The sequence below is a fragment of the Gobio gobio genome (assembly GCF_949357685.1).
Source record: "Gobio gobio genome assembly, chromosome: 2".
Lineage (NCBI taxonomy): Eukaryota > Metazoa > Chordata > Actinopteri > Cypriniformes > Gobionidae > Gobio > Gobio gobio.
In genome coordinates this window covers 47,822,151-47,847,364 of record NC_137098.1, presented here as the reverse complement: position 1 = coordinate 47,847,364, position 25,214 = coordinate 47,822,151, and the positions used below count along the sequence as shown (strand labels likewise).

At 37.1% G+C, this 25,214-nt stretch overlaps 1 protein-coding gene across 1 annotated transcript in view; it reads left to right on the top strand.

Annotated features, from left to right (window-relative positions):
• The first annotated feature begins 415 nt into the window (after positions 1–415).
• Positions 416–25,214, top strand: part of mtmr10 (myotubularin related protein 10) — a 43,554-nt gene continuing 18,755 nt past the window's right edge. The window contains exons 1-5 of the mRNA XM_079845577.1: positions 416–940; positions 1,754–1,814; positions 14,866–15,002; positions 16,145–16,217; positions 20,277–20,419. Coding sequence (XP_079701703.1) covers positions 884–940; positions 1,754–1,814; positions 14,866–15,002; positions 16,145–16,217; positions 20,277–20,419 — 471 coding nt within the window. The 5' untranslated portion in view covers positions 416–883. The remainder of the gene's footprint in view (positions 941–1,753; positions 1,815–14,865; positions 15,003–16,144; positions 16,218–20,276; positions 20,420–25,214) is intronic.

The window sequence follows — 25,214 nt, the reverse complement described above, 5'->3', positions numbered from 1 at the left end:
CACAGACGTGAGACGTCAAACTCTGTGGCTTTACTGAGACGTGCGTGCAGGATTCAGATCATTCCAGCAGATGGCACTAAAAGTCCAATAATACACTCAAGCTAAAATATGCACATCAAAACTATCTATTCGTATGCATGCTTTTTTCGACATTGCAACGCAATTACGAATCATTTAAATAGGCCTAGTGGGCGTCTGAAATAACTGTAAAGTGTATTCTGATCTGCATTCGAATATATACATTTCCAGTAGGCTACATTTCAGCTCAAAGTTCACATTGACTGTGTTAAAGTACTTAACATATATATATATATATATATATATATATATTTAATATTATGGACAATATGAATATTTGTATTTAAAAACAGAACGCTCCAATTGTCCACAGGGCTCGCCATAGCTCACTCCTCCTGTTTTTTTGTGGTCCAGAGCTCAAGCACGCTGCACCTCCCCATTTCTCCTTTAATAAACATGGCTGAACTGAAAACGGACGGTGAATTATAGGGCTGAACCCGTCTGCAGCACCACCACAGGACTCACACGCACTCAAACTGTTGAATCAAGCTAGAAGACTAAACATGATGTGAATGTTTAGAGTGGGAAACGAACGCAGCAAAAGTTTGACTTTGACAGCCGCTAACGAAGAGACTTCAGCGGGACAGACCTGATCCAGCTGAGATACTATTGCATGCACACCAGAGACTAAAACTGCTTTTGCATTTATGGAAATTATGCATTTAAACGCATCATATGTTGAAGAAATCCTGGATTTGAAGGTCTGAAGTAACCCAAAACAGTTTGGCTTACATTTTAAGAGTTTTAAAACGCTCTTATATGGATTTACAGTTCGCGTTTTTTGTCAAATCGTCCGGTTTAAATTATGTTCTCCGGTAAACAAACGAAGCCTACTTTTAAGTCTTATCTTCCTCCACTTCAGGTGAGTGAGACACTAGCATGCTAACGATTAGCAGCTATAAACATAGTCATCAGTATCATTTATTAAACAATTGTGTTAAGAAAACTGTCACCCCATATGTTTGACATCTGGACGACTGGTAACCTCATACTGTAGTTAAGTCTCACTTGGTTTGATGGTACTCGGGTGTCAGCTGTTCACAGAGGTAACTTTTTGTTATTTAGTTAATATCCAAAAGGACCACGGCACTACCATGTTACCCTACATGTAGGGTAAGATGGGTGAATATGCCTCCTTTAAGAACTGTGGATTTACTTCACAATTTTTAATCATATTTATACATTTAGCATGTGCTGGACGATGTATCAGCCAGTGTGGTACTAAAAGAAAACAAAAGAGTCTGAAATGTACTGGAATTATTGAATAATAACCCCAGAACTTACAATAAAATATATAATTATTTACAATATAATAATAACAATAGCATGCTACGGGGAGGCATCTTACTTTTTATTTTCAGTTAAAAAAAGTTTTTACTCAACAATTCTAAAAACATTAATGTGTACACAAATTGCCCATTAACAAATAGACACCAAACATTTGATATTCAGTATAATGCAATGTCACAAATCACTTTTTTTCCAGAGAGACAAAACTAGATAATTTATGCATCAACAAAATGTGACTAATGTTTATATTCAGATGAACTGGCTCATTAAATGTGTTGAGATTACATAGAAAATAGAATAATGTAAGAGTAAAGAGCTAGTCAGCTATTTGTGTCGTATACTTTAAAGTGCGTATGTGATTTTAAGTGTTCTCAATATTTCACAGACTGATTCAAAGAAAAGTCCTCAACTGCCCATCAAGAAACTAGAAGCAAAACTTCTACCAGGTGAGTTATTTTCAAAACTATTTACTTTGGAAGACTGTAGTAGGTGCATCAGTCCTCTTCACAAACAACTCCGAACCATCACAGGGTTGTGGATTGATGGCTTTGTAGTTGAAGATTTGAAGAATTGAATGTAGTAGGTTCAAACCCCTTGTGGCCTATTTCACAAAGCTGGTTTCAGTGGCTACCCAGGTGAGTTTAGTTTGAGCAAACTCTGGTTTTTCGAGTTTAATAGGGTGGTCTTTGTTCTTCGCAATGTTATCACTACATGGCTAACCTGCTCTGGAGCAGGTTTTATTCTGGGTAAGAGATTGCAAAATAAAACTGGGGCCTATACTGTACCATGAAGCCGATTTTACGTTCAGATTAGTTTGTGCCATCCCTGGGTTTCAGGCAACATGAAAGTGGCTCGGCAACGATATCACCAATTGATTGAAGTCCACCTAATAGTCTTTAGCAGAGTTTGAGAGAAAGAAAACAAACAGAACAAAGCAGAGCACCAGAAAAAACACTCCCACTTATAAACATGTCCGCTAGGACGTAACACCATAGTAACTTATGCTCCACATCTAACCTGCCCTAGGGAAGGTAATGTTCTAGGTAAGAGATCTCAAAACCAAAATGGAATCAGCCTTAAGCAAAGCGATGCATTTCTGGCACAATAAAGGCACTTCCCCAGTTGCTCTTGCCCTAAATTAAAGGTCACTACATGGTAAAATAATTTTAAAGACAAAATCATAGCGATGACTATTTACCATGACTTGTATATATATATATCACACACACACACACACACACTTGAGCAATTTTAGTTTAACCATTATTAAGCATTTAGTTCAAATGAATATAAATATGTACATAAAATAAGTAATATAAATACCCTTTAGAATCAATAGGTAAAGCTTTAAAACATGTAAATAGGTAAAGCTTTAAAAATATGTAAAGCTTTAAAAATCTAAATAGGTAAAGCTTTAAAAATATGTGAGCTTACATGTTTGAGTGTACACTCTGTATACCTATATACGCGATTGGCTGTTCGCTTCTGATCATACTTTCATGTGCATGCGCTCCATGAACTCAGGATCAAAGCTTGAGTTGACAGAGAAAGTTGATGATCAGCGTCATGTTACCAACAAAGCCTGATTTTTCTTTTTTTTCAACTCAATTAATCCTGTAAACCTGAGTTTGTTCAACTACCATCACAGTATGGGCCCCTGGACTAACCTATATCTGACGCAATAAAGTCACTCCCCCTATATTTCTTGCTACAGATTAGTGAAACCCAGTGAAAGCATTTGAGACAAATCTGATTATTTATTATATTTATTTGATATGAATTATATATATTATATCCTTAATCCATTACACATTTAATTTATTATAAATACAATTTTTATAATATATAAAGCTTTAATGTTTTAGGATGTTCTATAAATGATTAATTAAATAAATGAAGTTGATTCACTTGCATTAAAATAACCATAAACCATAAACTCTGGATCAAACCCTGAATTGACAGAGAATGTTTATAGCAAGTGTTTGTGAACCTGCTGAAGCCGGAATAGCTGGCTAACCAGATATGTTTAAGCTTAGTTTGTGCCAATCCTGGGTTTTAGGGACCATTAAAGTGGTTTGGCTTTTAGCTGTGTTCATCTCCATAGTAACTTACACTCCATGGCTAACCTGCTCCAGGGCAGGTTATGTTCTGGATAAGAGATCTCAAACTGAAATTGGCTGAGTTGACAGAGAAAGCTGATGATCAGCATCATGGGACCAACAAAGCCTGAATAGATTGGTTTGGTTTTGTCAACTCGAAACTAATCTTGTAACCCTGAATTTGTTAAACTACCATCACGGTACAGGCCCCAGATCTGAACTGGATTAGATTGGTCTGGTTTTGTCAACTCTAAATCTACTCTTAAATTCAGAGTTTGTTCTGTTTTGTAACAGGCCACTGACTGGTTCATGAACTAGGATTGATCTGGGGATGTTAACTTGCTTTAAAACAGAAAGTGTCTTCTAAATGAAAACAACCAATTTGGTGGTTCTGATGTTTTTTTATTTGACTGTTCAAGCAGCCACATTTTTGGTACATTATGAACTAACAGATGCCCAGCCCGTCCCCTTCGTTTCCATAGCAATCGGTTTTCTTTGCCCTTTTTTCTATTTTTACCATTGCATCACCAATCAGCTTCTGCTGTTGTGTGGTGAACATGTTCTGTGCTTCTGCCAGGAGAAAAGTGTGTGTGACAGAGAGAGAAATGAAACAGAAATGATGTCTCAGTCGTCTTGAGTGATCAGTTAAACATTACATTCACAGAGGTCCTTCCTGTATACGGAACAGTATCTTATCCAACCCGTTTCCTGCACTTGTGCAGCCTCTGAATTTTTAATGCGTGGCCTTGCATAAAGAGCCTGTGATCTGCCCTGGTTTCTTGTGTTTGGGTTTTGATGCCAGCTGAAGAGTTTACAGAGGGTCTCCGTCGATGCATCGCTTCCCTTTAGAGAGCATTTTTAAGGCCACACTTCCTGAATTGTGAACTGTAAATAGAGAAAGTATGTGAGGCTAAGCTGATATTATTGACATTTTTAAAAAAAGAGGTAGTTCACCCAAAAATGAAAATCATTTACTCATCCTCATGTTGTGCTGAACCTGTATGTGTTTCATTCTTCTGTGGAATTTTGAAGAAATGTACGATGCAAAATCATAAAAGTGGTTATTACTTCTAAATTCCATGTCTTCTAAATCTCTATAGTAGCTTTGAGTGAGACACAGACCAAACTTACCTCATTGTTTACTGATAAACATTCCTTCAAGTTCTTTAAAGTTGTTTATATGTCTATGTGGTGTTTTTAATATGCTTTAAGACAAACCATGTGCTTTAAGTCAACACAATTGCTGAGTATTTTCTCCTTAAAACTGTAGTGGACCGTCTGTTTCCTACCGTCACAAACATGTAACCTTACCTATTCTCTCAACATCCGGGACGGGGCTTTTTCTACTCTGCAAAAAATGCTCTTCTTATTTATTTATTTTTTTCTTCTTGTTTCCAGTCCAAATATATAAAAATTCTTAAATCAAGATGCATTTACTAGATAAGTAAAATTACGTAAGATATTTTTTCTTGTTTTCTGGGGATTTAAAAAAAAAAATTAAAACAAGCAAAATTATCTGCCAATGGGATGAGAAAATGAATCTTGTTTCTTTTTGGGATGGAAACAAGAAACAAGATTTCAATCAGAAACAATATTATTTTTCTCACCCCACTGGCAGATAATTTAGCTTGTTTTAAGCAAAAACTCACTTAATTTTGAAAAAATATCTTATGTAATTTTACTTATCTAGTAAATGCATCTTGATTTAAGAATTTTTAGATATTTAGACTAGAAACAAGACAAAATTACTAAGTAAGCATTGTATTGCTATGTGGGCATTTTAACACAGTGAGCTCAAGAACACCTTTAAGAAGGGACAGGAAAAAGCGGGTAGATATAGCAATATGGCGGTTGAATTATACACTATATTGCCAAAAGTATTGGGACACACCTCCAAATCATAGAATTCAGGTGTTACAATCATTTCCATGGCCAAAGGTGTATAAAAAAAAGCATTTGTGAATCAGGAGCTCAGTGAATTCAAGCGTGGGACCGTGAAAGTCCATTCGTAAAAATGTCCTCACTACTAAATATTCCACAGTCAACTGTTAGTGGTATTATAACAAAGTAGAAGCAATTGGGAACAGCAACTCTACCACGAAGGGGTTGGCCACGTAAAATCACAGAGTCAATAGCTACAGACCTCCAAACTTCGTGTGGCCTTCAGATTAGCTCTATAACAGTGCGTAGAGAGCTTCATGGAATGGGTTTCCATGGCCCAGCCACTGCATCCAAGTCTTACATCAACAAGTGCAATGCAAAGCATCGGATGCAGTGGGGTAAAGCACGCCGCCACTGGACTCTAGAGCAGTGGAGACGTGTTTTCTGGAGTGATGAATCACACTTCTCTGCCTGGTAATCCGACGGACGAATCTGGGTTTGGTGGTTGACAGGAGTACGGTAATTGCCTGACTGCATTTTGCCAAGTGTAAAGTTCGGTGGAAGGGGGATTATGGTGTGAGGTTGTTTTTCAGGGGTTGGGCTTGTCCCCAGTTCCAGTTAAAGGAACTCTTAATGTTTCAGACATTTTGGACAATTTCATGCTCCCAACTTTGGGTATGACCCCTTCCTGTTCCAACATGACTGCGCACCAGTGCACAAAGCAAGGTCCATAAAGACATGGATGAGCGAGTTTGGTGTGGAGTAACTTGACTGGCCTTCACAGAGTCGTGACATCAACCCGATAGAACAGCTTTGGGATGAATTAGAGCATAGACTGAGTCAGGCCTTCTCGTCCAACACCAGCGCCTGACCTCACAAATGCGCTTCTAGAAGAATGGTCAAAAAATCCCATAAACACACTCCTAAACCTTGTGGAAAGCCTTACCAGAAGAGTTGAAGCTGTTATAGCCAACTCCATTTTAAACCCTACAGATTAAGAATGAGATGTTATTAAAGTTCATGTGCATGTAATGGCAGGCATCCCAAAACTTTTGGCAATATAGTGTATATATTATTATGTTATAAAAAACCCTATGCCTTTGTCCACTGACTTTCTGATGTTCAAAGGATGCTGACTTTTAGAAAGCAGCTGTCTGACTCTGAGGTGGTGAATTGTAACATGGTTTGTGTAACATTAGCAACACATTATTAGCTGTTTGATAATGTAGTCAAGCCAAAGGCTAATTGTATCAATTACCGTTAATGTTGTAGAGAGCGATACATAAAACAAACGCATTACAGTTCTGATACATCGACTTGTAGACAACCCTGTATAATTAACTTTTCTTCTTGTGTATCAGTTTCTGGTTCAAACGTATGGCTGAATTAAACCAATATTTCCACTTGCCATTGTGTAACGTTTGCTACAGTTGACTGAGTGGATCAGGTATTCTGAGCTAATGTAAGTGAGGCGAGGACTAATGTGCATATTCATCATGACTCTGTGTACTAAATGAAGCAAGGGTGTAGAGTTACATTTTAAGATATTTTCAAAGGAAATATTGTTAAAAAAAATGTATTTGCTGTGACGAGATCTGTGAACTGTATCAGTCCAGTCGTCTAGATCAATTGATTAAAGGAACACTCCACTTTTTTTGAAAATAAGTCCCCTAGAGTTAAATAGTTGAGTTTTACCGTTTTTGAATCCATTCAGCCGATCTTTGTATCTGGCGGTAGCACTTTTAGCATAGCTTAGCATACATCATTGATTCTGATCAGTCCATTAGCATCTCATTCAAAAAATGACCAAAGACACTTTCAATCTTTTTCCTATTTAAAACTTGACTCTTCTACAGTTACATCGTGTGCTAAGACCAACTGAAAATGAAAAGTTGTGATTTTCTACACCTATATGGTTAGGAACTACGTTCTCTTTTTCATCGGTTTCTCATGAAAAGCCATTGTTTGACTTCAGAATATTTGGAATATAACCTATGAAACACATAGATCTCTCTTATGATTCTTTTCTGATGCTTTTGTGTCTTTTTGAAGCTTTAGAAATTCTTCATTCTTTGTAAATTAATTGAAATGAGCAAGGAGTGCTTAGTGTCTTCCATGGAGTAAAGCAAGTCATATGGGTTTTGAACAACATGAGGGTGTGTAAATGATGACGCTGAAATTCATTTTGGGTGAACTACCATTTTAAGTTGACAACAACAATGAGGAAATGTATAAAGCATCAGCCTCGCTCTTGTGTATTCCGCTTACTTTAACACATCCAACGTTGGTTTAGCGCTTGCTAAATCAATAGATCAGTATCATGATGACGTATCTTTAGGAGACTGTTTGATTCTATCCCATCCTGGTTTTTAAAATGTGATCTGTTATCAAACCTATTCCTGTATGTCTTATAATTACCATTGCCAAGCACACTTGCATAGGGTGTGTACCTTTAATCCTAATGTCCTGGTTCTTCTGAATAAAGGATTCATGTTCTGACAGGTAGTTTTAACCTCACAGTCTAATAAGCTTTGCCTTTTGTTCGGTGTTACCTTTTTAACCGAAGCAATGGCAGATCCGATATTTCCAAGCCATTAACAACACGTGTGTCAGCTCCAGCTTTGTCATGGGAGAGATCTTAATGCAACCAGACAGTTTATCTGTTCCTAGAAGTGTTGGGAAATAAACAGAAAAGCTGTAGTGCTGTGGCGACTGGGGGAGTACCCTGTGTTTAGGCGTGCGCTCCTTATAATTAAGTCGCACACCATGGACCTTCCCTGTTTCCAAAATAGACATGCTATGTATTTTTTTTAGTTCCTCATCTGAAATTAAAACAAAACCACCCTTGTCACTGTGTTTTGTGGACTGTGGTGATAGCAGGGTGGCACACAGTGTGGTCAAATTTATGCAGAGGCTTAAATACTCTTGCTAGAATATCAAGAATTACCAAGCTTCTTATTGCCTGTTGGAATTTTTTTTTTAGAACTACTTTTATTCAGCGGAAACGCATTATATTGATCAAAAGTGACAGTAAAGACGTTTATAAAGTTACAAAATATTTATTTTTGAAATAAATGCTGTTTTAAAAAAAAAAAGTATTTTCATCAAAGAATCCTACAAAAATGTATCACGGTTTCCACTAAAATATTAAGCAGCACAAGAACAAATGTTTCTTAAGCAAAGTCAACTTTGCTATCACAGGAATAGATTAAAATTAAAATAAAAAAGGCAATAGAAAGCAGTTATTTTAAATTGTAATATTCCACAATATTACTTTACTGTATCTTTGATCAAATAAATGCAGCCTTGGTGAGCATAAGAGACTTCTTCCTAAAGTCACAACTATCAGTTGTGTATGTTGTAGATTCATCTATGATGTGTGAACTGATATAACGTTTGCAATGCATATGAATTGTTGTGAGCTAGGCTTTTTGAAGTACCTGACAGATATCTTTAGTTTAAAACCATCTGGTTCTTAAAGGATTAGTTCACTTTTAAATAAACTTTTGCTGATAATTTACTCACCCCCATGTCATCCAAGATGTCCATGTCTTTCTTTCTGCAGTCGAAAAGAAATTAAGATTTTTGATGAAAACATTCCAGGATTTTTCTCCATATAATGGACTTCAATGGGCTCCAAACGGTTCCAGGTCCAAATGACAGTTTCAGTGCAGCTTCAAAGGGCTTTAAACGATACCAATCGATATCAGACGATGAATAAGGGTCTTATCTAGCGAAACGATCAGTTTCTGTGAGAAACCGAGCAGTATTTATGCTATTATTTTACCTCGTATCAGACGAACGTGATCATCTCTGAGCTCCGCCATAACTTCCGTTAAGTGAGGTCAAAATACGAGCGTGTAGTCATAGATATATCGATCGTAGATGCCTCATTCTACTGATCTGTGCAGGTGCTAATGAGGCATCTACATATATATCTATGACCATGGAATCGGAATTTACTCACTTAGCGAAAGTTATGGCAGAGCTCAGAGATGATCACGTGTCATATAAAGTTTTTAAATTTTATTTTGTCATTTATAAATGGTTTTTATTTTTGTTTCACTCACTTGTTTTCCTGTTCTTGAATTATGTTCACGTTTTTGCTGATAAATTGCAGATATTAAAATTGTGTTCTATTTTAAAATAAAACAAAAACTAAAAGTCAGCCGATTTAAATACAGGTGAATTTCAGCATCCGAAAGCTGTAATATACAGTATGAAAAATAGATTTTCTAAAGATTACATTTTACCGGTATTATTAAATTATTAGCGTTTTAAACATCTTAAAGTGAGCATCAGATGGTAATCAAAGGTAATTTAGGTAATGTTATATTAGCTGCATTCTACTTCAAAAGGCCTAATGGCTTTGTGTTGTAAATATATATTTTTAAAGTCTGTCTTGGTCATACTCTGGATTGTTTTAGTCCTGCATGTGGTGACATTTTAGCAGAATATATCCATTCAGATTGACCTCCTACTGACTGCTCCATTTAAATCGCTCCACCACTCCCTACACACACATGGAAGCCTAATGGTGCCTAGTCATCTCAACAAAACATGGCCGTTGTCTCATGAATGGTGTCTTTTTACAAACCCACGCACACATTCTCTCTCTCTCTCTCTCTCTCTCTCTCTCTGTCAGTCTCTTTGTTAGGCCTCTTCTTGTTATCATGTTGCTCTGATCCATTGCGTGTAACTTTTGCAGCACAATGCAATGAGAGAATTCTTGTGCCGAACTCGATCCGAGCTTAAGTGCATAGTGTCCTCTACTTGCAATATTCAGCATCTTCTGTCCCAGCTTTAGCCATAGACACAATTTTATACTTTTGCTCTGCTATGATTGCTGTCCAAATTCAAAGCTAAGTAAAACACGACCCAAGGTGTTCTGATCAAACATGCCACCCGCCTAAACCCCCTTTTCTAACAGGATGTAAACACAGGAAGCCTGGTCACATGGTATATAAATATTTGATGCTGTTATTTTTAGATGCAGACTGTCTTTTAACCTGACCGGGTCATTTAATCAAGTAGGTTTGATGTCAAGTGTGTATTATTAGTGCCATGCCATGGCTATGATGTGTACTCTCATTTCTGAAATCTTAAAACCATAACTATCAGGATATACTGTACGCAACCATCACATCTAGTAGAGTTTGTGTGATCGTGTTAACAATTACAAAAGTAATTTTAAACGTTTGGGGTTACTTAAAAATATTTTAAAAGAAATATTGTATTGTACTATTTCAGTGTGGTGTCGTTTTTCTGCCAAACTACCATCTGCATTTCCTTCCCATCACAGTCTGGACTGAACTTCTGCTGTTTACTGGTAGATCAGAGAGGATGAGCTGCTGGTTAATCCCTGTAGATTGCTGATCAGACACACGTTTATGTCGTCATGGCCATTTACAGACCAGGCTGCTTGTGGAGCGGAAGTTGTTTGAAATTTGCGAGTGGGTGTATGCCTGTGTGAATATGTGAGAAGATGGGTGATGGAGATTGTGGCTTCATACCAAGGTCTTAAGACCCGTTCACACAAGAATGATAACTTAGAATATCATAAAAATTGTTCTAAACATAAATGAGAGATCACAAACATTTTACGGTGGGAGCTGATGTTAGGTAGGAATTTGCTAATAGTTAAATATGCAAGTAGTGGTGGATGTTTTGTGAAAACCACAGAACTTTCTTCAGAATACTTCAGGCTCAAATTCTAAGCTGGTGCAGTCATAACCTAATTATTTTTCTCAGAAAATCAGCTGGCTGACCTACTGTTTAAATGGCTTGAGATTTAGTGAAGTGTCTACCAATATTTTGCCTGAGATGCAAACGCTTTCGCAGGGCCCAACCTCCATATTAGCTAGCCTGCATCCTGCCCTACTGTAACCCCTGAAACAGTCCCAGCTGTGAGACAAACACTGCTCACCGCACTCACTCACAAATACATCTCCCTCACTCTTTCTCTCAGCAGCCTGATTATTCTTCTCCAATATAAACAAATCTCTGTTCATTTTACCTCTTAATGTGTCTGGATGATCCTTAGAGCGAAAAGAGGAGGAAGTGCTATATTTAGAATGAAGCAACGTGGGTTTCTTTATTTCCATGTGTGTGACTTCTGTTGAGTTCAGCCAGAGACAAAAGTAAAGATGTTGGCTGTAGCCCACAATTTAAAACCATGTTCTGAATTCGAAATGTGTGTTTTGGACATTTTGACTACTCAAGTTCAGTTTTTTTCCCCTTAAATGTTTTGTTTATTTACATTTAATAATGTTAAATCTTTATAATTAATATCCATTTTTCACACTGCACAATGATGTTGTGATGCCTACATTTCTTTGTAGCATTTAAAACAATTCATTTTAGTTTACACAAAATAGTCAAAATTGTGCTATTGGTCATTTATTGATTATCTGCCATAACATATAAATAATATCCAATATATAATTAATTATTATATACAATAAATAGTCATTGTATAATTATTAAATATACTGTATATAATACATTGTGTATCTTCCACAATTTCAATATTTGTGTACTCCTAATTACTATGATGTCAGAGTAACTGGGTACTCGTGCCCATCCTTAGCTGAGGCCCATTCACACCAAGAACAATAATTATAAAGATATATATATATCTATATTTGCGTCCACACCAACATTACGTTCTGTTTACTAGCATGCAATGCATTTGGTATGTGGACTTCCCTATTTGGATAGAATTTAAACACTTTTAAAACTTTATAGTTATTGTCCTTGGTGTGAATGTCTCTTTAGAATTATATTAGATCCACTCTAAATACTCAAAAGCTCAGCATAGACACTAGATTCACTGTATTATAAGTGAATATAATAGATATTGAAATGCCAGTATTACACATGCAAACAAAATGTCTCTGTCCCAAAACCTGGTTTCTGTATCCTGAATGCTATGTTGGTTCCTGGTACACCTGCCTTTGAACTCTGCTCTTTTCCTGTTTGTGTAAAAAAAAAAGAGCGAACGTTCAGGACTCTCAGCATGCATGTGCACATTCGGTACATGGTAAAAGTTTATGTGACTGTTTAGTCAGCACAACAGGTCATTTCTTTTAATAGGGCATACTTTTTCAACCAACATGAAAGGAGAGTCACAGTAGCTTCTCAGGAGAGAGTTTTCCCTGGAAGGCTCTTATGAAGGGGCTCAAGTGTGTGTTACATGAGTGGTCAGGGATCCAGAAGTTGCTCCTGAACTCTGAAAAACCTGAAAGCTTTTGTATTGGAGGAACTGTAGTTTTACAGCTTGTTTATTTAGCGCCAAGAAGTGGTTGATTGCATACAATAAATGTCTCATAGTAATAGTTTCATTCATGTCTGTTTAGCTCTTGAAAATTTGTGTTGTGAGATAACGATGTGAATGCATGCTGGAGCAGAGTAGAACCAAACAAATCAATAGTACATGTTAAACACAAGCACCAACATTCCCTTTTAACATATACAGTCATGTGAAAAAGTTAGAGCACCCTATTGAATTCCATGGTTTTCTGTATCGGGGCATAATAACAAAATCATCTGGTCCTTGGCAGATGATTTTGTCTTTAAATTTTGAAAATAAAACCTCAGATGAACAACAACACATGACATATCACACCGTGTCATTATTTGTTTAGCAAAAATAAAGCCAAGACAGAAAATCCATGGGTGACAAAGTTAGGACACCCTTACTGTTAACATGGGAATTAAGAGGGTAAGTAACGGTCAGGCACTGCTAAACAAATTCCGGCCCCACTTTATATTAGGTGGCCTTAACTACTATGTACTTTCATCAAAAAATAAGTACAATGTACTTACTGTGTTCAAATTGTATTGCAAAACATTTTTGCTGATATTGAGGTGGGACACGGGTAGGGTTAGGGACAGGTTGTGGTGGTATGGGTAAGTTTAAGGGTAGGGTTAGGTGTAAGGGAATTGTCAACATTGTAATTACAAATGTAACTACAGAAATTAATTACAGATGTAATTACTTGCAGGTATTTTTTTAAATGTAAGTACAATGTAAAAACATGTATGTACACATTAAGTGCATTGTATCAAATGATTAATTTAAATGTTAGTACATAGTAGTTAAGGCCACCTAATATAAAGTGGGTCCCAAATTCCTTTGATTAACTGATCACAGCAAGTGTGATCACCTCTATAAAAGCTGAAGTTCTGGCAGTTTGCTGGTCTGGAGCATCCAGGTGTGTGTTAACACAATGCCAAGGAGGAAATACATCAGCAATTATCTGAGAGAAGCAATTGTTGCTGCCATCCATCTAAGAAGGGTTACAAAATCCATCATTCTACATTGAGGAAGATTATTCAAGAATTCCAATCTTCCCAGGAGTAGACGACCCAACAGATTCACATCAAGATCAGACTGTGCAATGCTCAGAAAAATTGCAGACAACCCAAGAACTACACCGCACACTCTACAGGCCTCAGTAAACATGTTAAATGTTAAAGTTCATGACAGGACAATTAGAAAAAGACGGGTCAAGTATGGTGTGTTTGGAAGGGTTGCCAAGAGAAAGCCTCTTCTCTCTAAAAAGAACATGGCAGCTCTGCTTAGGTTTGCAAAGTTGCATCTAAACAAACCATAAGACTTCTAGAATGTCCTTTGCACAAACAAGACCAAAGTGGAGATTTTTGGCCATAATGCACAGCGCCAAGTTTGGTAAAAAACGAAAGAGCAGGTCAGCGCAAACACCTCATACCAAAAGTCAAGCATGCTGGTGGAGGGGTGATGATTTTGGGCTTGTTTTGTATAGTCACAGGACCTGGGCACCTCACAGTCATTGAGTCGATCATGAACTCCTCTGTATAGCAAAGTGTTCTAGAGTCAAATGTTAGGCCATCTGTCCAACATCTAAAGCTTGGACAAAATTGGGTCATTCAACCAGACAATGATCCGAAGATCGCCATCAAATCTACAACAGAATGGCTGAAAAAGAAAAGAATGAAGGTGTTGCAATGGCTCAGTCTAAGTCCAGACCTCATCCTGACTGAAATGCTGTGGCAAGATCTGTGCATTAACAAATGCCCACAAACCTCAATAAACTGAAGCAATGTTGTAAAGAAGAGCAGGCCAAAATATATCCTCCAGAATAATGTGAGAGACTGATAAAGTCATGCAGAAAACGATTATTTCAAGTTATTGCTGCTAAAAGTGGATCTACAGGCAATTGAATGATAGGGTGTCCTAGCTTTGTCACCCATGGCTTTTCCATCTTGCCTTTATTTTTGATAAATAAGTAATGACACTGTGCATTATGTCATGTGCTGTTGTTCATCTGAGTTTTTTTTTCCTTCAAATTTTAAGACCTGCCAAGCACTAGATTATTTTTTAATGTCCTGATATAGAAAACAATGGAATTCAATAGGGTGTCCTAACTTTTTCCACATGCCTGTATGTTAAATATGTTAAAATGCAAGCTAGTCATCCTCTGACTGTATTATTTTCCCTTCTTCTAAATCTCATTTCCTTGTTCCTGCTTTACAGGTGAAATAGTTGTGAATGAGGCAAACTTTGTAAAGAAATGCATCGGCACAGAAAACTGTCAGGATGACCTCTGGGGGAAACTTGTGTGTACCAACTTCAAGGTTTCCTTCATTACCCATAATTCCTTGCCACAACAGGTAAGCTCAGACTTATATGAGAGTCAGTACTTTGACTGCCTTGACTTTGAAAACTATTGTCTAAAGACATTTATATAAAGCAGCCTCACAGCAACAAGAAGCAGTGATTATACTGTGAATTATTATTAAACACTTACAAAACATGGTTTTAATTTATAATATTGCATATTTTATTGCATGGTATCACAACTTTTTTTTTTTTAAGTGAATTTTTGTTGTATTTATGAAATGTACCTGAGAATTGCTGACTTTATTAATTCTGCTAGCAGAAAATACAAGTGTGTGAATTTGATGTAGCTTATTCAGCTATTTTCACCGTGGAAAATAATTAACCTTCTAGCTAGGCCAGAAACATCCCCTTTAGTTGAAGAAAACAAAACACTTTTTAAGGCCTGAATGTAGGCATAGGATTGTTGGCATATAGTCTAGCATTTATTCTCCATAACTTGTTGTTGAGAAATAGAAAATTAATCTTCATAGCTAAGCAAAACAAATCAATTTTCTTTCTATTGGACTACAATTTGAATATAATGGTTATTTATTTAATACTGAGCATGGCAAAGTCACAGTGGTTAAACAATTTGGGGAAATTAACCTACTTATGACTTACAGTACACTGTAGTTGACAAAAAATACACATTTAAATTCAGCCTTAAGTATTGATGAATCATGTCCGCATTAGATACAGTCATATACTGTTGGTGAAATTGAAAGTTGAAAAAATGAAAGTTGTATCATTTATACAATATAATAGTTCTGTTTATATTGGTGTGGTGGATAAATGTGTCAAATAAGGAAGGAAAGTCTTTCAAACCATGTCATGCAAAAGAATCCAAAGTTCTTTTCCAGAGCAGTGCAATCTGCTGCACACATTAACCTCTATAGTCACTCCTTGCTGTTAAGCAGCTCTCAGACGAGTTAAACATGTTAATAATCACCCTCAGCCAGTCGATGATCAGCTGATTTACTAAAGAAAGAAGGTAAATTGTTACAGTCTTTAAAGCTAATACAGGTCACCCATTCCATCCGTTCATACACAAGCCAGCCATAGCTCATTAGGTTCTCTCTGCAGGATAATGTCAACAAAAAGATTATAAGCAAATTAATCAAAAATATTCCATGTCTTTTTTTACTGTTTACAGCGATTCCAGTACACCCACCGCCTCCTGGGCGAGAATGATATCCCGCTGGCTTGCGTGGAGCAGGTAGTAACAGGTAATTCAACAGCACGTGAACACACTTCACCATGCTTAACCTGCAGACCACCTGCCACTCTTCAGGCTTTTTTTTGCTGCTGTTTTCTACTATCAATTTAATGACTATCAAAGATCAGCTCAGCATAGGAAAGTAATACGGCTCGACTAAACTGTTCAATGGGCGTCGGAACCATTGGGACAAGACCCACCCACTTTTTACGACCAATGATATTGGACCAACTAACTTTTATTGTCTCAAATTCAGCCCCCAGTCTGTTTACCTACCCCGGCCCTAACCTATAAACACTTATTATAAAACACGTGTTAGATGCTTTATTTCCACTTTTCTAATATTTTCTTCATATTTATTGAAAATAAATGCCTTTCCGATCTGATATGTGATGGGGAAAAGGGAGTAGAGTGAGTTCGGCAAAAGGCAGATTCGAACCTCGGGTCGATTTGCGTCAACTTGATGCCATACGTCTTAACCCTACACCATTGCCGCTCTATATGATACAGTGATTTCCGTAACTTTGTCTTGCAAACAAGGCGGTATATTTGTACTTAATGTAAATGAGAGAGGACCCACCCACATTTTTTTTGCTTCCGACGCCCATGGTTCTATGGCAGGTTTTCTCAAACTTTTGAACAAGGACCCCTTTCTTAAGCCCAAACTGTTATTGGATCCTGTGAATTGTGAACTGGGAATGACATAATCAAATCAGTTTCCTGCATTTGCTGTGAACTTTGCAATATCATGAGATTTTGTATATTTTAATAATTTTATGATATTGTATTTGATGCAGTAAATACTTTTTGCAATGTGTGGTTGCTGCTGATTTGATGTTTGCAAAAAGTCATCCATTCCCTTAAAATGATGTTGTTGTTTTTTTTAAAAAGACGTTTCAAATTCTAATTTGTAAAGTTGTGATTCAACTCAGAGCTAACTTGTTTTGGTTTGAAGCTTACATTGTTTTAATTTAAAGATAATTAAAATGATTGGAGAAAAAAAATACTTCCATCACCCAGTTCAGGGTCTTGAGAAAGTGAACGATCATTGTTGTGCTTTACATCATATACGTAGCTTGATGTGGTTTTGCACTGAGATCAATTACAATTTCGATCAGAAATTTTCCAACGGATGCCCTGGCTATTTGAGATGAATGCCCAAGGCTCCACAGACCCCAGTTTGAGAAATTGCTCCATGAAACTCCAGCCATGCTTTTATTCTTTTAATAGCCTAAATGAAAATGTTTTGAGGCGTCTCACTGGTCTGACCGTATACAGCTTTATATAGAATGTCTCCCTGTCGTTCGCTCCTTTATCCTCTTTTTCAGTGCCTGCAAATGTGTTTATGCAGTTGCTGGTTTACTTCTTTTTAAAATTGGGTTCTTCTCTTTCGTTAGCACTTTATTTCAATGGTCCACTTTAGACATTTTACTTAACTATAAGTAACTTTGCAACTAAATGTCAACTAACTCTCAGTAGATCAGTAGACTGCGTAATGTATCTGCTAACACTTTATTTTGATGTTCCTCCTACTAGTTCCTCACTATAAGTAACTTTGCAAGTACATATCATCTTACCCTTATCTAACAGCCTACTACAGTATACTAATACTGTAATGAGAGTTAATTGAAGTTACTAAGCTACTTATAGTTCAAAGTTGAGTGGACCATTAAGTGTAACCTCTCTTTCTACCTCAGTACTTAGTTTAATCTTTCTTTGTGCGTCTGTTTGCTTTTTTTCCCTTTTTGTAAACTGCGACAGCATTTGTATTGTCATAATAAAAAGGATCATGTGTCCTAGATAAATGACTGAAACCCCGTTCGCTTGGATTTTTCCACAAGCAATGCGGTCAGTCTTGACAGTGTAGCGTAGCTGCAGAACCTGTTTGGGTGGCTGTTTTTAGCATAGCTGTAGATGAGCTCATCCAGCCAGACTGCAGCCTGAGCCCAGCCGCGATTAATCTTGTTTGTGTTAGATCCTTGCACTCCCCTCATTGCTGACTTAGCCCCCCAAGTGTTGAATTGCTGCGCTAAACAGATAGAGCATGAGGCCTGCTCCACAAATCCCCCCCCCCCCCCCCCCAAACTCTCACACACACATTTTTTTTCTGTCTGTCTGTGTGGATTCAACAAAAGACCTTTTATAAGAGATTCAGGCTTGGGGAAAAAAGCACTCTCTTTGAGGCTTCAATCTGTCATTAAGGCACGCGGAGTGACCTTAGAGGCAAATTTTGAACCACATCCAACAGACCAGACCTTATCTGCTCATATTTAAAAAAAAAAAAATGGAATAGTTTTTTACAAAAGTATTACTTAAACTTCACCTTTATCTACAACACAATGAGTGCTTCTCATTTCTAATTTGTGCATCCTCGTTTATTTTCCTCACTTCCTTTCCTCACGTCTCAGCTCCACCCTCCTTGGGATGTGAGGGAAGGATGCATGGAAAGAAAATGAGGACAGTGGAATCGAAGGAAAGCTCATTTGTACATTGGAATATTCTTAATCACTCGAGCGCCACTTCACAGTGTCATTAGCTGCACTCAAAGGATCTGCACTAATGTTGTTGAAGTTTGGTCATTTAAGAAAGTCATAAATAATAATAATAATAATAAGAAGAAGAAGAAAGCAAGATGCCCTGTTGAAATATGCAAGATAAATGGTTTATTTAAACTGCAAAGGTAAAGCTTAAATTAAAGTTTGCGTAATAGTAAATAGTGAAGTTTACCATTTTAGTAAGATCAGGTACTTTTGCTGTGGACATAAGATGTTAATTTTTGGAAGGTACAGTGATATTTTTCCATGTGTCTCCTTGAAAATTATTCTGTACATACATGCATATAATACTTTAAAACTTTAGAGAAACTATAAACTTTGGGCCACATAAATTTAATTATTGCTGTTGTCTAATAATGTACAATGTAATCAGTATTTTGTTAAAAATTTTAATCTGATTATGCAAGTTTTAAAATGTAGTTACAGTAAGTCTATTTACAATGCATATATGAACAGCATGATTGTGAGTTGCTTTTTAATACACCAGTTCGCTAACACTAAGTTAATATGAGCGTTTCCTCTTTCAGTCCTTTGGAGGAAATGCATGATACTTGGGTAGAGGAACTCCTCTGATAAAAATAGTGTCGTGTTCTCTAGAACTCCAAATGTTGAAAATGGAAAATTGGTTTTAATGACCACTTCTATATTCTTTGGTAGTTACTTTAGGGAAAGAGAACTGCCTTTATTTCAATTTGTTATTTTATTTGTAACTTCTAGACCTGGTCATGATTTCTTGTGCTTTCTGACAGTTTGTCTGAATATCATGTTATACACTCTAAAGAAAATGGTGCTATATAACACTAAAAGTGGTTCTTTGGCTCGTAATCATAAGGGGAACCACTTTAAGTGCTGTATAGCACCATATCTTGGTGCTTCAGTGGTTCTTCAGCGGTTCTTAACCGGTTCTTTGGGATGACTGAGGTGCTATATAGCACCGCTACCATATACAGAACCTGTTAAGATATGGTGCTATATAGCACTAACTTTTTGCGGCTGACCTTATTGCATATGCATTTGTAGGAGTTTCCCATTCAGGTGCAAAGTTTATGGGAGGAGATTTAAATTAATCACACAATGTGATCTTTACTAAGATTTGCGCTTGTCAATTTACTGATGTTTGCACCATTATTTACCATCCCAAAAAAGCAAGTCTTAAACCAGACGCTAACCGGTAGATTGCGTTCAATGCGTTGGTTGGGTCATTATGAAAATGATCCGGCTGCGTCTGTGTTCATTAATTTGCGTTTCATCATTAGATCAAAAATCTGGCCCCAAGTCTGCCTCTCTTGCCACAATCTTGTTTCCCATCCTCTCCCCATCATTTCCTGTCCCCTCTCTCTCTCTCTCTCTCTCTCTCTCTCTCTCTATCTCTCTATCTCTCTATCTCTCTATCTATCTATCTATCTATCTATCTATCTATCTATCTATCTATCTATCTATCTATCTATCTATCTATCTATCAGTAAAGATTACAAAATCTAAATAAGATTGTTTTGTGATTTTTTTTTTTATAGTGAATGATGTTAAGGGGAAGCAGAAGATTTTAGGATCCAATCAGAAGCTGAAATTTAACCCTACAGAGCTTATCCTCTACTGCAAAGACTTCCGCATCATCCGATTCCGCTTTGATGAAGCTGGACCCGAGAGTGCTAAAAAGGTACAACACACACGCACACACACACAAACACACAAAATAAAATAACTATCCTCACAGCCTCTTCCACCCAAACACACTCCCACACATGCTCACACACCTCCGTGTTCCTGACGCTTTTGGATTAGTCTGAGAGAGGATTAAAAGATAATGGGTTTGACTGCAGCTCCTGCTGGGGTTTTTTCCCTGAAATAAAATTCGTAAACAAGTATGAGAAATTCCTGCATGTTATTGGGTCCAGTCCTGGAATGAAGTGGATTTATGATTTGTATTAATTTCAGTCAGTGTTCTGCCTTTTTGTGTATGCACACATTTAGCACACATTTTTTGTCAGTGTCCCACTTAAGCAAGAGTCATTTCCTCGAACTGTGGGCCTGTGGTGTTTCAGGAAGTCTCTTCTCTCGTCGTCTCCCCTTCCCTACTGAAGTTGTAGGATGAGGGGGATTATAGTTTGTCTCCTTACCTAGACAGCACTGCTTTCATCCACCTTCTTTGTCTGGTGGACACTGATCCCACTGCAAACCAGTAGCATGTGGTAGGTTCTGAAATGAGCATGCAAAGTCCTCATGGTTTCCTGATTAAGTTTGTATGGAATTCCAATTTACCTTATATTTTTAGATTGCTTCAAAATATAATATAACAGTAATGCAGTGGGTAACAAGAGTATTTTGTGTTAATTCAATTTGGTGTTTGGCTATAATTTTTAAAGGCATAGTTCATCCAAAAATGTAAATTCTGCCATAATTTACTTGTGTGTGTGTGTGTGTGTGTGTACATATATATGTGTGTATATATATATATGTGTGTATATATATATATATATATATATATATATATATATATATATATATATATATATATATATATATATATATATATATATATATAAAATGTGTATGTGTATATATATGTATATGTATATATATATATATAAAATGTGTATGTGTATATATATGTATATGTATATATATATATATATAAAATGTGTATGTGTATATATATGTATATGTGTGGATATAAATACTACCAGTCAAAAGTTTGGAAACTGTACTATCTTGATTGTTTTTGAAAGAAGTCTGTTCTGCTCACCAAGGCTGCATGTATTTGATCCAAAATACAGCAAAAATGTAATTTATTTCTGTGATTCAAAGCTGAATTTTCAGCATCATTACTCCAGTCTTTAGAGTCACATGATCCTTCAGAAATTATTCTTATATGCCGATTTGCTGCTCAAGAAACATTTATTATTATTATCAATGTTGAAAACAATTGTGTACAAAACATTTTTTTCAGGATTATTTAATGAATAGAAAGTTCAAAAGAACAGCATTTATCTGAAATATAAAGCTTGTGCAACACTATACATGTCTATACTGTCACTTGATCAATTAATGCATCCTTGCTGAATAAATGTATTAATTTCTTTAAGTTCTTTCCCAAAAAACAAAACAAAACAAAAAATTCTGACCCAAAACGGTAACGGTAGTACAATGTTACAAAAGCTTTCTATTTCAGATAAATACTGTTCTTATATAATTTATTTGCATTGGAATTGAATTAGTAATGTTCATATGGGAGTTGTTTCCTTTGTAATTAGTCCATTAATTTCCATCAGTTTTCAGTCATGTGGATTTGTGGACCTTTTGCAGTCATAAGAGTCAGGCATTAATCTTAATAAAGACAGTGTAATAATCAGCCAGTTACAGTGTCTTGGAGGCACTGGTTCCTCTAACATTACTTTTCACATGTGTTTTGCAGCTACCCCTTCACATGTATGCCACTTTAAAGGACCTCTGCAAGGCCAAAATGAGCTCAGGGGAGGCAAAAGAAACTTTATCCACTGGTGTTGCTGTTGGACAGTGTTTGAGTGATTTATAAAATGAGTGAAATTTAAAGGGGTGGTAAACCACGATTTCACTATTCTAACTTTAGCTAGCGTGTAATGTTGCTGCTTGAGCATAAACAACATCTGCAAAGTTACAGCGTTCAAAGTTTAAAGCAAAGGGAGATATTTGCTTTTAAAGAAATCAATTTCTAAGGACTACAGCACATTCCTCCAGGGTTGCTGACATCACCAGCCTCAATATTTACATAAACCTCTCCTCCGAGAATATTAAATAAGAGGGGACGAGGCCATTTTGTATCGCTGCGTTGTTGTGGTTAGTAGGCTGGAGTGGTGTTGCTGCAATGCCGACAAACGCTGCCGACGAAACGCTGTTATTTTCATCCGGATTGCAGGTCTGGGGTACTTGCTTTGTTCAGCCTTCCTAGGGACTGGGGTGCGTTGCAGAGCGTTTAACATACAGCATGTTATATACATGTGTGTTTGAGACAGAGGGGAACAGGTCAGATATATGCTGCCCATCATAAATCAAAGCACGAGACAGGGTCGTGAGACAAACGCTGCCAGTGTGTGGATGCACGACGCGCGCGCTGCACATTTCACGGAGGAAAGCTTCCACAATCTTCGCGAGTTCAATGCAGGATTTGCACAACGGCTTGTCCTGAAAGATGGATTTAAAAACAAAAGCTGTTTACGGGCCACAACCTGTAAGTCTGATTTATTTTTCATCGATGTGTTTTCCTGTAATAGGTTAATTGTACGTTGTAGCAAGGAAGTAAACAGATGACAACGCTGTTCTGCAAACCAGTCTGTTAAATTCTCATTCATACTTAACGTTATCCGACGAACACCTAACGTTACAAACACTAACGTTAAAATCTCAACAGCGAACTTGGCATTAGTGTAAATTATTCTTTGATTAGAGCTTTTGTGTATTGTTTATCTACAGGCATGCTAAACATGGTTCGGTGTGTGATTTGGCTACTATAGCAAAGCCAGTGTTTAGTGTTCGTTTTGGGTTAATAGTTCTTGCGACAGATATTTGGCTATAATCATTCTAAAAATACAAAAGTAACAGTGCCATTCAGTAGCGATCACTATAGATCCGCAGTGTTTACTCTTGAGGACTGAACAGGTTCTGCTCGATCATCTTTACTAAAATGTTCTGGGTCTGATTCGGGCTCAGATTGGTATGGTTTGATTGACGCCATTGTTTCTAATACTGACCAAAGCACAGTCTACCGGTAAAGGTAAGGGTGACGTTTCCGAAAAACGTGCACTGCGGTTAGCGAATCACAACACGCTGGGCCAGCTAACCAATCTGAGCCCACTGCGTATTTTTGAGGGACTGGCTTCATACAACCCGGAAACCATCAGACCGTTTTACAAGGAGGGACAGAGCAGTGTAGAATAAAGGTCAAATATATGAAAAATAATGCAATTTTTTTCAAACGAAGCATGAACACATGTTACAGTGCACCTCACAAACACAATCAAGACTTCGAAAGAATGTGTTTTACCACCCCTTTAAACTACACATACACTACTGTTCTCTTTTTAAAATAAATTCATACTTTAATTCAGCAAGGATACATTAAAGGTGAACTATGTAGGATTTTTGCAGTAAAATATCCAGAAATCACTAGGCCAGTGTTATATATTTTGTTCAGTTGAGTACTTAGAATATCCCAAATGTTTTCAACTATTTGTAAATCGTGAGAAAATTGCTATTTTAACCGAGGAACCGGGACGTGTGAGCTATGCGTGTGAGGGAGTCGCCTGTCGATTGCGTCATATCTGCGTCACCCTCGGTTTCCGGTTTTATTCAGTGAAACGCTTTACTCTCACTGCAGTGTGAACAAGTGTCATAGCAGCCGTCGAGCGAACGTCATAACTTCCTTTTCAACACACCCAGATATATCTAATAGATAAATAGAGTTGCGTTACCTCAAACTCATGACTGAAAAGAGGAAGTGGCGCCGGCAACCGTGTCATAATAAAAGTCCCGCCAGCGACTATGCCATAATAACAGTCCCGCTCTTCAATCGCTCCTGCGGCCTTGCTCCGCTCCACAACACTCGGTCCTGCTCTGCTTCATACTACAGGAATGTTAATAATCGCATCCATGAACACGATTTCTGCCCGAGTCCTATCCTGACTGTTTCCCACCGGCTGTGAGGTGAAGACCACATGTCCCGAGATTCTGCGCTCAAACGTGCCGTCATCAAACTACGCCTTTGTTTTGAACAGGCGACCTCTAGTGGACGGAAAAGTTACATAGTGTAGCTTTAATTTGATCAAAAGTGACTGTAAAGTATTACAATATTTCTATTTCAAATGAGTGCTGTTCTATTTTCTATTCATTAAAAAAATCCTGTAAAAATTGTGGTTTCCACAAAAAAATATTAAACCGCATAACTCATTTTAACATTGATAATAATAAAAAATGTTTCTTGAGCAACAGATCAGCATATTAGAATAATTTCTGAAGGATCATGTGACACTAAAGACTGGTGTATCGGATGCTTTGTAATCATAGGAATAATTACATTTTCAAATATATTAAAGGGGCACTGTGTAAATTTTAGCAGCATCTAGAGGTGTGGTTGCGAATGTACCCGTCCACCGCTCACCCCTCCCTTTCGAAGCACATAGAAAAGCTACGGTGGCCGGTACAGGACAAAGATGTCGTCGTCTGAGACAGCAGAGAGTAGCTAGCGCTCTATAGAGTAGTTTGTCCGTTTAGGGCTACTGTAGAAACATGGCGGCGCACAATGGTGACTTCCTTGAAAAGGGACCTGCGGCGTATGTAGATTAGAAATGGCTCATTCTAAGGTAATAAAATCAATAGATCCTCATAAATATTACACACTGCACCTTGAAAATAGAAAACTTTTTTTTTTTATTGTAATATTTCACAATATTTCTGTTTTTACTGTATTTATTAACAAATAA